At 40.7% G+C, this 16,254-nt stretch overlaps 1 protein-coding gene across 1 annotated transcript; it reads right to left on the bottom strand.

Annotated features, from left to right (window-relative positions):
- On the bottom strand, nucleotides 1–9,067 carry pusl1 (pseudouridine synthase like 1). Its single transcript, XM_079582224.1, has 7 exons — nucleotides 8,716–9,067; nucleotides 8,580–8,640; nucleotides 6,016–6,203; nucleotides 4,512–4,658; nucleotides 2,661–2,828; nucleotides 2,259–2,476; nucleotides 1–163 (listed from the first exon to the last, which is right to left on the bottom strand). The coding sequence occupies exons 1-7, from the start codon at nucleotides 8,772–8,774 to the stop codon at nucleotides 96–98; spliced, it is 909 nt and encodes a 302-aa protein (XP_079438350.1). The 5' UTR covers nucleotides 8,775–9,067; the 3' UTR covers nucleotides 1–95.
- Between the last annotated feature and the right edge of the window lie 7,187 nt (nucleotides 9,068–16,254).

Here is a 16,254-nt window from a genome sequence, read left to right as displayed (position 1 = left end):
TGCAGACGTTGTTTCAAAAGTACTTTAATTATAAAAAACAGTATTTTAATTATTCTAATACCTATGGTCAAAGGTTACAGCTCCTCATAGCTCGCTCAGGCTGCCGGTGGGTCTGTGGATGTTGTGAGTGTTTCGTCCGATGGTGACGTTGGGAGCTGGAAATCTAAAAGTAAAGAAAAATACCATTTAAATATTACAGTTTGTAAGGGCTGACATTGTGATGTTGGAAGAGTTATTTTATGGTCAGAAACCGAATTGTCACAACATGGCCAAATAAAACCCTGAGTTTCTCTGTGAAGCTGTGATCGTGTGAGCACTAAGCGGCCACTCACTCCCATTGAGAGAGGTTCTTATTACAAATGACAACAAAAAAAAATCTTTAAAGGAATAGGCCACCGTTTTTACATACTGAGATATGTTCTTACCTTAGCTTTGACGAGTTCTTTAGGACCTGTCTGATCTTCCCCCGTGCCTTCAGTCACGTAAACACAGCGCAGACGGCGTTAGCATTTAGCCTCTCCTCTTACAATATAGTTCCCCCTTTTATCCGCTTAGAAAATCCACATTGTTTAATTTAAATAGGGAAAACGTGGAAGAGCTTGGTAGCTTCTATCTTGACCTGTTTTGGAGCTATAGAGGAGAGAGGGAGAGGCTAAATGCTAACGCCGTCTGCGCTGTGTTTACGTGACTGAAGGCACGGGTGAAGATCAGACAGGTCCTAAAGAACTCGTCAAAGCTCAGGTAAGAACATATCTCAGTGTGGAAAAACGGTGGCCTGTTCCTTTAAGTCCGAGTCTGCTGCACATGTAGAAAGGGATGCACCACGAATGTGCTACTTTAGTGACACAGGACTTTGGAGTGCAGATTTCTTCCTCTCTCGCTATTTTCCCAAAGAGGATTAGCGATGTCTTACATAAATCAGCGAAGAGTTCAAGAAAACAATGAGATGCTGTCTGACAGTCACTGGCTACGTGTTAACAACATCATGAAGGATGTAAATACCTGACTCCAGACAGTTTCCCTTATAATATTGGCAAATGGAAACAACGAAAGAGGAAGAGCAGCGCTTCATGATTTTATGCATATACCGTACATGCTCTAATATAGGCCGGGGCCTTTATTTACTCAAAGGCATCTAGGACCAGGCCTTTATTGGAACCAGACCACAATTAGAGACAGGCCTTCAATTCTATTTGAGCAAAACGGACGACCAGGAAAATGAAGAAAGAGATTTGTGTCCATTTGGACCTAAAATATTAGGTTCATTTATTAATTAACATTTCAAACCCTCTCCCAGCGGCTGGAACATTGACGCCTTTTATTTTGTCGGGACAACAGGAAGTGTTTCGTTGCTGTTGACATCAATGTCACTGCAGGTTTCTGTTTTGTTTTTACCGCGGACCAGATTATTTGTTGTTATCTTGTGTAAAAGGCGAGTTTAGACGTTTGTGTTTGTGATCGATCATGAGACTGACCCGAGAGAAGACGAGACGCTCGCGCTGATGGGAGGAGTTATTTTGAGGCGTGGGACTGACCTGCACACGGAGCAGCTGGACGTGCTTTGAAGACGCGATGGTGACTTTATTAAAACCCTGGAGGGTCACACAACTCTCCCCCTGTTTCCAAATATAATCACAGGAGGTTTGAAAAGTGGCTAAATCTGTGTCAAAGTTACGCTCGGATCAGCTCCTCCGCAGCGTCCCCCTCGGCCCGGGTTCCCGTTTGTTACTTCCTGCACGTGAGTTTTCATTTCCACGAGCATGAGACAAATTCCTAACATGGGGAATATTTCTACTGCTATAGTTTCTAATAAAAGCCCCGGCCTGTTTTAGAGACCGGCTTTAATTTGCCTCCGCCAGCCGCGAACCCGGCCTCTGTACAGGCCAGTATTAGAGAATTTACGGTAGCCCATAAAATCATTTCCCACATGGATATAGAATTCCTGAGCTATCGCCACCTGTGCAAAGCCATTATATTACATGTCCCTCATCCCACCTATCCACAAGATGTCCTGCTTTGTCTTTGATGCTCTGTAAACTGCAAAATGTGGATAAAAAAGGTTTTTGCATCCTACAGTCCGTTATTGTAATTTTTTTTGTAAAGACAGTTTTAAATTGTGGGCCCGATATCCTCCTTTATCTATGCAAAGCTTAACTTCTTCAGGTCCTTCCTTGAAGTCACAGAAAAATTGCACAACTGGTCCCCAACCATTGGCCACCTTGGCTGCCACTGTCAAACCAGGGTTAGCCCCGAGTCACCTTGCTGGTTGTACTCCACGTTAGTGAGGAACAGCCCGTGCGCTGGAGCCGACAGGCCCGGGGGGAAGGCCATCGTATCCCGGGCATCAAGCACCTTCTTCAGGCTCAGCGGAGTGAGACGCCCCTGGCCCACCGCCACCAGAGCTCCAGCCATCCTCCGCACCTGTCTGAAGAGAAACGACCGGCTTCGGAAAGTCAGCTCCCAGAAGGTGATGTCCCTGGAAGGAAAGGCCATTGGGAAACACAGGCATTAGAAGGAAAAAGAACTTTATACCAGCCGCATTTTCTCCAGTTCAGCTTTAACCAAATCTAAAAGCTTCTCGAATGGAGTTTACAGACTGTAGGCCAGGGTAACGCCTCATTTGTCATTGCTTTTTTGGCTGCATTCTCCGTCGATCATACCTGTAGAAATGGTTGCACGTGAAGGAGGTTCCGGGCCTGATGGAGATCTGGTCCATGGTCTTTATGGGATCCTTTATGGGGTCTGAGTTAACGACTCTGAAGCTGCTGAAGTCGTGAGTCCCCACCAACATGGCCGCCGCTTCACGCATAGAGTCCACGTCCAGCTCCCTGAGGGAAGCGTTCAGAAGGACGGGCGATCACTTTCATGTCTTTCAAATCAATCGATCTCAAAAGTATGCAAATGGTCACACCACATTGTGTAAAAGCACTTCCCGATCGTGACTAGATTCGAGTCCAGCCGCAAAAACAGATCAGTTCTAAAGCTTTATTTATAAGCGTATTTGCTACTTCATCAAACATATTAACTAAACTAACTTGAGTTGATCAAGGAGTGACTTCATATTTTTATTGCACTAAACAAAGAGAAAATGACAAGCCTACATTCATCTTATTTTGAATACAACTCTTCAAATATCAACAGCAAAACTAATACAAAAATATCCTGCATTTTTGTAGAGGCATCCAGAGGAATATCGGCTGTTGGCAAAATGTTTGCTCATGGTAATTCGCCGACGACTAATGCAGATTTTTACCTTGACAAAAAGTGACAGAGACTTGCCGTTTTTTTCATTGTAAAGAGGAGGGTTAGAGCGTTAAAAGGAGCATTCACTGAATCGGGAAACTGTGTGAAAATACTTCCTCTGTACATGTTCTACACAGTATATTGCCCTTCACTTCAAATTGGTATCGGATCCCAAAAATCCATATAGGTGGGACCCTAGTCTAAACCAGTGTTTCCCAAACAGGGGTACGGGGACCCCAGGGGGTACACGATCATTTGGCAGGAGGCCCCTGGAATAATTTCAAAGGAGGAGCTTGTTCCTGCTCTCCTCATTCATTGACTGGGGAATTCTTCCGCAGTCATGTTCTTTATCCATTATTATATTTTTTTCCAAATTTTCTGCAGCTTTCACAGTTTCAGCGCTTTCTGCAAGTTATGCATCAAAACGTTCCGCATGTTGAGGAGAATCCTGCTATTACTTCAGGGACTTCTGCGATTTACGATTTTTCCGCAATCGGCCAAAATATCGGCGATTTTTCCCACTTATAAGATAAGATAAGATAAGATGGTACTTTATTGATCTCACAGATGGAGAAATTGCATAATGGGGCTTCCGCAAATCCATGCTTTTCTGCACTTTTTTCTGCAATTTCTGCACTTTGTGCATGTTCAGCTTCTGCAACTTGTGGGTTTTGAGAAAAAAATTGGCCTTCTGCAGTTTTCCAGTTTTTTTTTATACGAGAGTTTGAATTTTGGCATTGGTGTGTATGTGCGAATCCAGCCAATGGGGAGACTCCAGGACTCTCAGCCATTTGTGCAGCTTCTGCCATTTAAGCACTGAGGCCATTTCAACAGTTTATGGAATTTTAAAAGTTTATGCAATATTAATAATTCATGCAAATTAACCACTTTATGGGATTTAACCAGTTTATGCATTTTTAAGCCTTTATGCAACTTAAGAGTTTATGCCATTTAGGACTTGAAAGAGTTTATGCAATTTACATTTTAACCCATTCATGCATTTTATACAGTTTATGCAGTTTATACAGTTGATGCAACATGACATTTTATGCATTTTACCAGTTTATGCAAATTAGATTATGCAAATTAACCACTTTATGCAATTTGAACAGTTTATGCAATTTCTGCATTCGCTTCCCGCAATTCCGCAGTTTTTAATGGGAAGAGATAACAGACAGGAAGGACAGCGTCTGGCTGACTGTCCAGACGGAAATCACGTGAGGTCACTGTGCGTATAGCCCATACTGTGTGTTAAAGTAGGCACTCACGTGTTGCAGAGGTTCCAGCAGAACTCGGATTCACTGAGAGGGAACTGGTACTTGGAGCAGCCGAGAGCGACTCTGTACAGATACGTCCTGCTCTGGGCCCTGTACCGAGCGTGGAAGTCCAACGGGACACGGACCGCACGGTTCACTCTGAGGATATAATAGAAACGAGACGGATAAACACCTTTATTCATCCAAAAGGTTCGATTTATATTTATATCAGCCAGTTTAAGAGCAAAAGAAAGCCTCACAGTCACAAAAGCATTTTTATCTGCAAACAAAAAATGCATATTGTTATTCGATAGAATAAAAGTACAAATCTACTGTAAAACAAGTCATTTGACACTGCCTTCATCACAAGAGCTGCACAGAGGCTTTAACACTCTGGAGATAGTGATGCTGGCCCATGCACCAGTGATACAGCATGTGAGCTACTTCAGGGACCCGGGGTCATTTACAATTTAGACTTAAAGAGGGGGTATTATGCTTTTTTCAATCACATAGCACCAGTCTATATCACACTACAATGATGACCAAACCTTCTGTTGGTCTGTAAATGCAGTAAATTAGAATAACTGCCTTGTATAAAATTGCTCTCTCAAAATGGCTGTAGCGAATGTCTTGAAATAGGCCTCTGTCTCTTTAAGAACCTCCGACCCTTTGCAGTGGTTGGTTACTCGGCTGGTGACGAAAGCTCGGAGGCGTCTCCAGCAGGTGGGCGTGTTCCTAGGAGGACTCAGGCAAACCTATCCCTAAAATGGCCGCCATCAGAGTTTTTACAGATTACTCAAAAACACGTGAATGTGCCATGGCAACACTTCAGGCATGTTTTTAATGAGGGAATGACATAATAACATGATGTAAAGCTTGAAAAAGTCCATTTAGCATAACACCCCCACAAGTCTTTTTCATTGGAAACATGATTTTATCTATGCTTTAGTTTGGTTGAATTGCATTTAGGTAGTATGTTTTTTTTCTGGTTTTCTGGTTTGTTCACCGTGATCGTATTGTCTTTATTTGACATTTTCAAAACCTCATCTATAAGAGGAAAAAAACAGGTATGAACTTGAATCATATTTAAAGGGGGGCGTCTCAAATAGGACTAAATTCTGGCTTGATTAGGTGAATGGGGGTGACCATGTCTGAAAATCACTGTACAAATAAAATCCCTTCCTTTGCTTCTATACCTGTTTACTCACTTTTTTTCTGTTTCTACTTTTAGCTCCGGTGACGCAGTTCTCTGACCCAGAAACTCACATCAAACTTTTATGAGCGCAAACCTGGGCCTTAAATTTTGGATTTGGGGCGTCGTCTGGAGTCTCTGCACTGTTGCTGTGTCATCAAAGATATTTCATCATAGTTTTTGCAGACTTAACAAAATATAACACATGATGACTTGAAACTCATTTGATGACTTGAAACTTGTTTGGCGTTACCGTGCTGTTGCTATGCAGTAACATCACTCGCACGCCTCTATGTTGTGGTTGTCACATTTGCAGCCTCTCACCGGATCTGCTGTTCTCTGAGGTGGAAGTTCAGTGCGTCCACGAGGATCTCTTCGGTGAAAGGCTCTTGGTCGTCTTTGCGCTGCAGGTCGAAGTGGGCCGAGTTACACAGGGCGTGGACTCCGGCGTCCGTTCGGCTGGACACCGTCAGGCGCGCCGGGTTTACAGGCCTCAGACGCAAAATGGCCGCCTCAAAAAGAAGAGGATGAACAGAGAAAATGTATCACTTTTTAGTCCCAATTCTAACCCAAAAAACACATAATGACCCTCAAACAGTCCTTCCAATAAGTGAGGACCACCCAAAATATCTTCACTTTACAAAAATGTCCTCACTCCTCACAATGTCCTAAGTACAAGAACACACACACACTTACACACACACCCACACCAAGAGGGCTCACACTCGAGTCGACCTGAGGAAAGTGTTAACTACAAAAGGTTTGCACAAACATGGAAATCTTTTTACACGTGTCAAAAACAACTTAAAAGCCTGGCTCCAAAGAGTTTATAAAAATACTGTATCATATTTATAACCACGCTGATTTTTGTCGTATTCATCTTTAAAGTTTTCGCTTTGGGCTTTGGTTTTTGTTTTGTTGTATTGAGCCACACTAATGCACGAGCTGAAACTGTGATGCCTTAAACCAAAAGCTTCGTTTTACTTTTACATGAATACTGTTGTGAAGTTGTGGTATTCTGGAGTGGGGGTTCCCAAACTTTTTTGGCTGGGACCCCAAAAATTGACACGTTAGCAACTCAGGACCCCATTACATTAAGTTATTGCCTCTATTGCTACATTCAAGTTAATATTCACCTTATTCCGGAGGCTCGTGTGGGCGCCGCCATGAATAGCGCCCGCCCCTTTTCTCCTATATGTTTACATGGGGCTGGAGAAATCCACATAAAATCAGTCACTACACGAAAACAAAGCCGTTTTCTGGCCTCGCTGAGAAACGGTGCAGAGTTGACATGTTGGTGCAAATGAACATTGGACATTTTACACAAATCAATCGACTAAACATCAGATTTGAGCGGAGAATGTTTTCCCTCGTTCTCCGTTTAAATGAACGGGCTTCGCGCTCGACCGGAATTGTCTGTACAACGGAAGTCCCGAGACAAAGCAAAAAGAGGCAAAAGTGGGCGGGGCAGAATAAGGTGAATATATGTAAACTGTTCATTTTGGATATTACAAAGGATTTCACAATTTATAAGCTCAAGGCCTCGCGACACCCTAGGGGTCCCGACCCCCGCTTTGGGAACTCCTGTATAGGGCTGCAACTAGCGATTATTTTGTGATCAATACGAGCGATCGGTGTTATTGTTTACGTCCGCAATTTCCGCCGGATGTTTTGGTGAATGGTAGACAACAGCTGATGATGCATCCAGGTCTCTAACACGGTTTTTATAAAATGATCGATCTGTTACAGTGCAAGAGAAGCAATGCCTGCTTCTGATTGGACGAGACACAGACAGATATTTATGAAATTTACAATGTACAAAACACTACATAGATACAGACGGCATCTCGTCATAGAAGGGGGCGTGGCTTCGCCGAGGGGGAAAATAGAATCTTTTGGGAAACACATTTTTTCACTCTTTTTAGCCTTTTTTGGTGGAATATGAACTTATTTATCACATAAATAAAGTCAAGTGTAAATCGGGTCCATATGGATATTTTCTCACAGCAGATTGTTCAGTAGAAGTGAAAAAACGGCAGTTGTAGCTAGCGCTAGCTAACCGTTAGCATTAGCCCGATGCTAACATGTAGCATCAAGTTAGCATTCTCCGTTATTCATGTATTTATGGGCTGTTGAACCACTTTGCTCCTCTCCATGCCTTTGTACCTTTATTCAATAGAAAACTATATTCATAATTCAGCATTTGTTAAAGTAGTTTTTAAATAATTACGGCATCTCTGGAATCGTCCATATATGGTCATGTTTGAAAACAGTTAAGGGGGAAAACAATTTTGAAAAAATCTAAACTTTCTCTAATTATTCAAAAACTACTTTAACAAACGCTGAATTATGAATATAGTTTTCTAATAAATAAAGGTACAAAGACATGGGGAGGAGCAAAGTGGCTACATGTTAGCATCGGGCTAATTCTAACGGTTAGCTAGCGCTAGCTACAACTGCCGTTTTTTCACTTCTACTGAACAATCTGCTGTGAGAAAATATCCAAATGGGCCCGATTTACAATGGACTGTATTTGTATGTGATAAATAAGTTCATATTCCACCAGAAAATGGCTAAAAGGAGTGGAAAATTAAGTTTCCCTAAAGATTCTATTTTCCCCCACGGCGAAGCCACGCCCCCTTCTATGACGAGATGCCGTCTGTATCTATACACCAATTCCATTTGAGTCTGTGTGAACCAGAGAACGATTAATCGATTACCAAAATAGATATCAACTATTTCAATAATCGATTAGTTGCAGATTAATCGATTAATTGTTTCAGTATACAGTTTCATATCTGCAATTATTAATCAACAGTGCAATATTTACCAAACAAAGTGTTGGCTACGTGACATCATAAACACTTCATACAGCAGGGGGAAATTACCTCTAAATGGTCCTGGACTCCTTTCTTGTTCAGCTGTTGAGGAGGTACTTTGACCACACCACTGTTGACATAAAGTGGCTTTTCATCCAACCGCATGCAGCAGATATTTAGTTTAATGCATCAGTTGATCACTGACCTGTATTTGTTCCCGACATATTGAAAAAAGATCAAATATCGAGTCATGTTGTTGTGCATGTTGTCCTTGGTAGCAGCTGCCTATCTCTTCATGTTGCTGCTGAAGTGGGAAAACGTGTTCAAGATTAATGACAACGCCATAATAAAACCACACACACCCTGTGCAAATAGCCAGTATGTTATTTTAGTCAAACATGTTAAAATAAGCGTGCCGTTTTGATTTGTATATGAATTAACCTCTGTTGAGTGAAGACGCATGTGGACCGCATAGCTTCCGGAATAAATCTGTAGTCCGGAAGTAAAGTCGTACCACATTTTTTAGCCATATCAGGGACATGTGGAGCTTTTTCTGCTATTAGTAACACATTTTCAACTCAGTAAGCAATGCCAGGTTATTGTGCAAGGTTTATGAACATATTTACGTGCAAGCTGGGGCAAAGGTTTGAGAAACACGAACGATCAGCCCCCCTCGTCGTCAAAAAACCTCTGCACGAGCTCCTCCTGCGTCGGTTTACCATACACGTCTGTCTAAACCATGGTCAGAATAAGACTCACAGTTTCATAACATTTAAACTCATGGTATCGACGATATGTCCGCTTTTATGACGGCACACAAACTGTCATTTCCTCTAACGCGAACATTGTGGACCCGTGGTGTTGACTGTGGCTCACGAAATGCCCAAACCGCAATGTTCAAAGCTGTTAGCATTAGGCTAAAGCTACCGGATGTGACGTCACTTTGTAGTCACAGGTTAGTGCTAGATCGTATGCTCCGGAGGGACGGTCTGCTGTGATTTTGTATAGATCTATGAGTTGGTTTGTCTAAAAATACAAATAATCCTAATCCTTAAGGTTAACCCCTTAACTCCCACCTGAACCGAGCACATTTTCTCCAGTTTGGCTTTACCCCAGTCCAAAAGCTTCTGGAAAAAAGCTGTGAAAATAGCAACAAAACTGAGACGAAAACAATGATGGAAATGTGACAAAAAAGCGACGAAAAATTGATGAAAAAGTGGCAAAAATATCACAAAAATGTCACAAGAAATTGATTAAAAATTGACGAAAAAATGTCACAAAAAAGTACAAAAAATTGATAAAAAATTGACAAAAAAATGACAAAAATGTGACAAAAAATTAATAAAAAATTGCCGAAAAAATGACAAAAATGTGACAAAATGTGACAAAAAAATTACAAAAATGTGATACAAAATTGACAAAAAAAGTGACAAAAATGTGACAAAAAATGGATTAAAAATTGACGAAAAAATGACAAAAATGTGACAAAAAAATTACAAAAATGTGATAAAAAAATGACAAAAAAGTTACAAAAATGAGTTGAATACCCAACAAAAAAATGTTGGGAGAAAAAAAGGGGTGACGTGAGGAAAAAGGTCCTCTCGGTTCAGGCGAAGAGGTTAACCATTTCTCTGACCCTAACCTTAATTTGTGTCATGATATCTCACGTTTTCACAGCAGACTGTCCCTCCGGAGCGTACGATCTAGCACTAACCTTTGGGGTAATTGGGGGTCCCGTGGTTTTTATTTATGTCAGTGGTCTGATGCTATTTTTTCTCTCCCTTTATTTGCTTTTGACAATAACTACACAGTTATTACTAAAAGCTACAATCGCTACATGTAATAAAATGCATGCATCCATTTTTACTCGTTTTTAAAATAATATATATATATTTTTTTTTTATTCATTCATTCACCTCAGACATAGACACAGTCTCAGTAGACATTGAATAAAAGAAAACCATAAATAACACAACAATACCAAAATCACAATACATTTCACAGAAAGATAATTCCAGACTAAGACAGGACAAGACAAAGACAAGACAAGCAAACACAAAGACAAGACATACAAGACATACAAGTCCTTGACATATTTTGCATCAATTCCATATTATTTTTTACATTATATTTTACATTATATTTTATATTTTGCAGCGGCTCTCAAAGAATGGGCACTCCACCAGTCTTCCTTTGTTCTGTTCATCCTTATACACATTTTTATCTTGTTTGGAGTGTTTATTGATTGTTTTATATTCATTCATCTTAAAATTGTTGATCTAAATTTGTTGGAGTTTGGGATGGTAGTCCTGGGGCAGCTGGTTTGTTGCAGGTTTGATTTTAAAACCCACACCCGTCCCACTCGCGCTTCAAAGTTTGAGAACCACTGAATAAACATGATAAGACATTAATTACATTGTGTACATTAGGAAATTCAAAAATGTTAGTACACATCAGTCCCATAACATCCCATTCCACTTTTTGTCATGTGAATTTCTTTCATTTTTGTTTATTGCTATAATCTTTTCGATTGTATACTGTTGATGTGTTTTGTTTTCTGTTGGAAAATAACAGGCTTACACTTTTGAGGAGAAAAATATAAGCTCATGTTATATTTGTTCTGATTTCTGCTCTAGATCTCATTAACTGTTAGAAGTACAACAGGGGAAAAAAGGATAAACCGGCAGCTCTTTTGGCAAGGGCCGGGTATTATGTTAAAATCAAGGTAGTTCTATATTTATTTTTAATGGTCCCGGAAGCACATTTATTTTTAGATCCCAAGTTTTCCTAAAGAAAGTTACGAAACAAAGGATAATAAGTAAGACTTTATCTTTTTGTTTCGTCGTGTTTGCAGATGTCAAAGCTCAATGCCCTGGGTTTCCGGCCAATTTTTTTTTATGTCTAAAACCTCCAGGACTGGACAAATTCAAGGGGATCTGCTGCACTCCTTCCAACCTGAAAAGAACAGCGTGGAGATAAAACAGAACATGCATAAACTGTACGAGCGTCTTATTCAAGGTCAGTGAATAACATGAGCAGAGGTGGGTTTACCCGAGGCGTGAACGAGGACTCGGCGACCGGACTGATGCCCTTGTGTGTGTAAAATACAAAGGGACACCATAGTGGATTTGCCAGGCTATAGGCTTATTCAAGTAAGAGTTGCATTACTTTAAAAAGATTTGATATTATATATATATATATTAAAGCAGTACTAAGTAACGTGTTTACCTTAATAAATCCTTTTCGTAGTCCCTGTGGGGGTAATACAAGTGTTTATGGGATGACTGGAGGGTCTTTCATCTCCCCCTGGTGTCTCTGGACAGAAAACCAGGTTTGCAACTTCACTGCCACCAGTCCAGAGAAAGCAATACACACTAATGGAATCACGAAGAAGAAGCTAACAGGCTAACGGGCAAAGCTAACTGTGGGCTAACGTCACTTTAAACAGTATTTACAGCCAGGTTTGAGTGAAAAAAAATATTTCCATTGTATAATTGGATGCACAGTAACCCTCTCTCCCTTCGTCTTTCCTGTTAGCGTAGTATTTACTCTCCAAGACAATTAATAAGTTAAAAAATCGTAACTTGCTACTACGCCTGCAGTTGCGCTTATGGCCTCTAGGGGGAAGAGTTACTTAGTACTGCTTTAAGTAAAAGTAGTATCTCAAATAATGGGCTTTTATACGTACCTGTCTGGTCTTTGTACCCGTGGAAGAGCTTATTCTCTTCCAACTTCAGCCCCGTTTGGAGCCATAGGAATACACTAGGAGAGGCCAAATGCTAGCAACATCTTTGGTCGTTTTCCGTGACTGAGCGCATGCGCAAAGACCAGACAGGTACGCATCAACTCGTCTAAGCTCAGGTAAGAACATATTTCAGTATGTAAAAACAGTGGCCTGTTCCTTTCATTGATAATCGTTTGATAAAGTAACCATTAATGAAATGTGCATCACTAATCTGCTCTTGATCCACTCATTTGAATGTACAAACATACTTCTGCAAGAAATACAGACATGTTTTAATGTTTCCTGCACCATTTAATCACATTTACTTCTTATTTCTTTATTTCTATGTTAACATGGCCAACGAAGTACAAAAGTTACTAAGGTGAACTTTAGGGCTGGGTACCGAAACGATACCAGCATGGAAAAAAAGTTTAGGTACTACTAGGGCTGGGCGATATGGACCAAAACTCATATCCCATTATATTTAGGTTGAATGTTGGTAGACGATATATATATCGCGATATTTTTTCCCGCAAAGTGAGAGCTGTGAAATTAAATTTGAAGTCAGATTCAAAGCCAAATACGAGTAGTTTGATTGAAAACTCACTATAAAATGTAAACATAAAGACTGCATGACAAAGCTCTGTAAGGTGCACATTTAAATAGAATAATATCTTAAATAGAAATAGCCTAGAAAATAATCTTTTTCTGAGGGCAGCATTTATGTATAAAGAGATAACAAAATAAGTGCTCAGTTTGAAGGAGCTAGATGCAAGTTGGCTGTTTTATGCTCACTACTGCCACCTGAGGTCATTTGTGTAACTGCACCTTCTATATTGAGCTCGTGCATGACAGCTTTTTGAGTGACAGTGCAGGATTTTAGAGGCAGTTGTGGTGAACATGTCTGGGCTCATTCTACACATTAGGACATGGCTGGAACATGTAAAGGGAGGAAATACTTTGTTTTAACCTTTTTGAACTCCGTATAGTCACTTTAAAGGATCTATATCCTGCTATTTTAGCCATTCCAAAGTTAAGTATGTATATGATATATTGTACCTCTACCATTATTGAGCACTCATTTTTGTGATAAATATAAGTGTTTTCTGGAGGTATTTTTCAAACCCGGAAGACACAACGCTTCGATTCAGTTAACTCCGCCCCCTCTCTCCGCACATACAACTTTACCGTAACATAAATAAACAGCAATAAGTGAAGATACTTCACAATGCAGTTATACGGAGTTGACATCTGCAACACAGCTTCATAAATGGCTAACACACATGCTAATATGCTAACACACAAGCTAACACACATGCTAATATGCTAACACACAAGCTAATATGCTATCACGCGTTTGGACTGACTCACCCTCTGCTCCATCGCTGTTTACATTATGGGACTCACGTTGGTTATAAAAGTTAATCCACTTTGGTTCTGGCGAAGGTTCACCAAACATCCATCAGTGACAGTCACAGAAAAACAATATTTTGGTGATAGTCACTGAATCCCGGAGAGAAAAACAGCTGAGTGGCCTCTTCTTGAAAAAAGTTGAACAAACTCTCGTCCTCGTAGCCAAACGCGCTTCTTTTTCTCCGTCCGTGACTTTATCGTTAGGTAAGAATAAGAACAGGTGTGTCCAGTTATAACGAGCTCCATCTTCAGCTGCAGCGCAAACATGACTGATCTGTTCAGACGCTCAGGGATGTGTTTGTTTTGGCCACAGCTGACCGGAAGCACCTCGGGCGCATCCTTTTTAATTTATTTTTTCTCTCTTTCATCTCTCTTACGACAGAAATAATGAAAACGCTGTTTTACAAATTAAAATCAGGCTGTAAGACATTACATTACAGACGTCGAGCACTTCCGTTCCGCTGTGACGACACAACTGAACACTCAGTCGTTCACCAGGAGAGGGAGGAGCAGCTGCTCAGAGAGCAGGATTCAAGAGGATTACTGAGAGCTGCGTGAATGAAGCCACAAACCACTCTGGGGGTGTTTTTGATAAGGAAATAGCAAAACAACATGGCTAAAAGCTCCAAAAAGTCGATTTTGCATGATATAGGACCTTTAAGTATCTGCTGCTATTTCAGCAGAAAATTCAGATAGAGTTGTGTTCTTTTGCTGTGTTTATCTATGGAACTCTCAACAGTTTGGACCCAGTAGTGACTCGTTATTGTGTGAATTCGCACTTTAACAAAATGGGAGGAAAAAGCAGAGGAACTTTCAATGCTACTAGTAAATGTGACCTCAGTATCCTACAATGTATTTAGCTGTGCACATTATGTAACTTTTTTATGGGAGAGTCAATATTTGTGTGTATTTGATCTTTCTGTGATCCAGCGGCTGCATAGATACAGACGGCATCTATGGTCATGTTTGAAAAAGAAAAAAGTTGATTCCATGAGAGGTTTTCTTCCCTTTCGACTAGGCCACGCCCCCTTGTGTGAAGCATTGCCGTCTGTGTCTATGGTGGCTGCTGTCCATCCCAGTGGCTCCAAGGATCCTCCAGGACTAGTTGCTTTTTAGGGTTTCCTGTAGGTTTTCTTTGCAGATGGAACTGTCTCTATCTCCATGGTTGCGCATATTGGAGAAATCCTACCAGAAACCCTAACAAACAGAGCATCATAGAGGCCACTGGAATGGAAAAACACAGGTAATGCTCGCCACCCATACAGCTGACGGGTGGAGTGGTTCCCAAAGTGAGTGTCAGGACCCCTGGGAGGGTCGCGGGACACTGAAGTGTGGGTCAAAAGATAATTTGAGACAATGAATTTGATGTGTTTTTGATTGAAAACAGCATAAAATTTAAAATGATTCCAACTCATTAAACCAAATTTTTAACGTTTTGCAGCTTAAATTGATATAAATGCTAATCACTTTTACAGAAGGGGGCCCTAAGTTGTTGGTTGAGTGCCTTTGGGGTGAACCCCTCATGATGCACCTTTTTAAAGGAGACCAAATCTTTCTCTGTTCTTCTACCAGGCCTTCATTTTAGTTTTTCCACTGGAATGTTATTCATTTCATACACAGTTTGCAGTGAAATGGGGAAATTGTCTTTTAGTTCCCTGTCGCTGATTGAAAAGCGGAAGTTTCTAAAGTTCTGTTTTGTGTTTGGTTTGGTTGTTAGGTTCTGACTATTGTCTGGCGGACATGAGGAATATTTGCACATATTGAGCTCTTTCAGATATTACCTTCCCCTCCTGGATCAGTCACCTTAACGTGGTGGAGGGGTTTGAGCACCTGAATGATCCTGGGAGCTCTGTTGTCGGGGTGTCCCATGACCAGGGGCGGACTGGCCATATGTCTATTCTAGAAGAGCACAGAAGGGCCACTGGCTCTAGGGCCACCGGTCTGGCCTCTCACTTTACCTTACCCTTACCCCGAAGCCGAGCTTTACCCAAATCTAAAAGCTTAACCTCTTAACTCCCGCCTGAACCGAGAGGATCTTTTTCCTCACGTCATCACATTTTTTTTCCATCATTTTTTTGTCATTTTTTGTCATATTTTTGTCATTTTTTTGTCACATTTTTGTCATTTTTTCGTCTAATTTTTGTCATTTTTTGGTAATTTTTTCGTCAAATTTTTGTCATTTTTTGGTCAAATTTTTATCATTTTTTTGTCATTTTTTGTCACATTTTTGTAATTTTTTTTGTCATTTCTTTTGTCATTTTTGTGACATTTTTGTCCAAATTTTCTCACTTTTTTGTCACATTTCCATCATTGTTTTCGTCTCAGTTTTGTTGCTATTTTCACAGCTTTTTTCCAGAAGCTTTTGGACTGGGGTAAAGCCAAACAAAAATGCGCTGGAAAAGCAACAAAAAAGTGACAAAAAAGTGACAAAGGGCTGGTGCCATGTGATTTGGGCAGCTCCAACGGCTGCCCCCACGACCCGGCAACGGACAAGTGGAAGAAAATGGATGGATGGATGGATGGATGGATGGATGGATGGATGGATGGATGGATGGATGGATGGACGGATGGATGGATGGATGGATGGATGGATGGATGGAGATACTA

This window comes from Gobius niger (assembly GCF_951799975.1).
Source record: "Gobius niger genome assembly, chromosome: 24".
In the NCBI taxonomy this organism is placed as follows: domain Eukaryota; kingdom Metazoa; phylum Chordata; class Actinopteri; order Gobiiformes; family Gobiidae; genus Gobius; species Gobius niger.
Note: the sequence above shows the minus strand (reverse complement) of the source record. Positions and strands in the feature narration are given on the sequence as shown.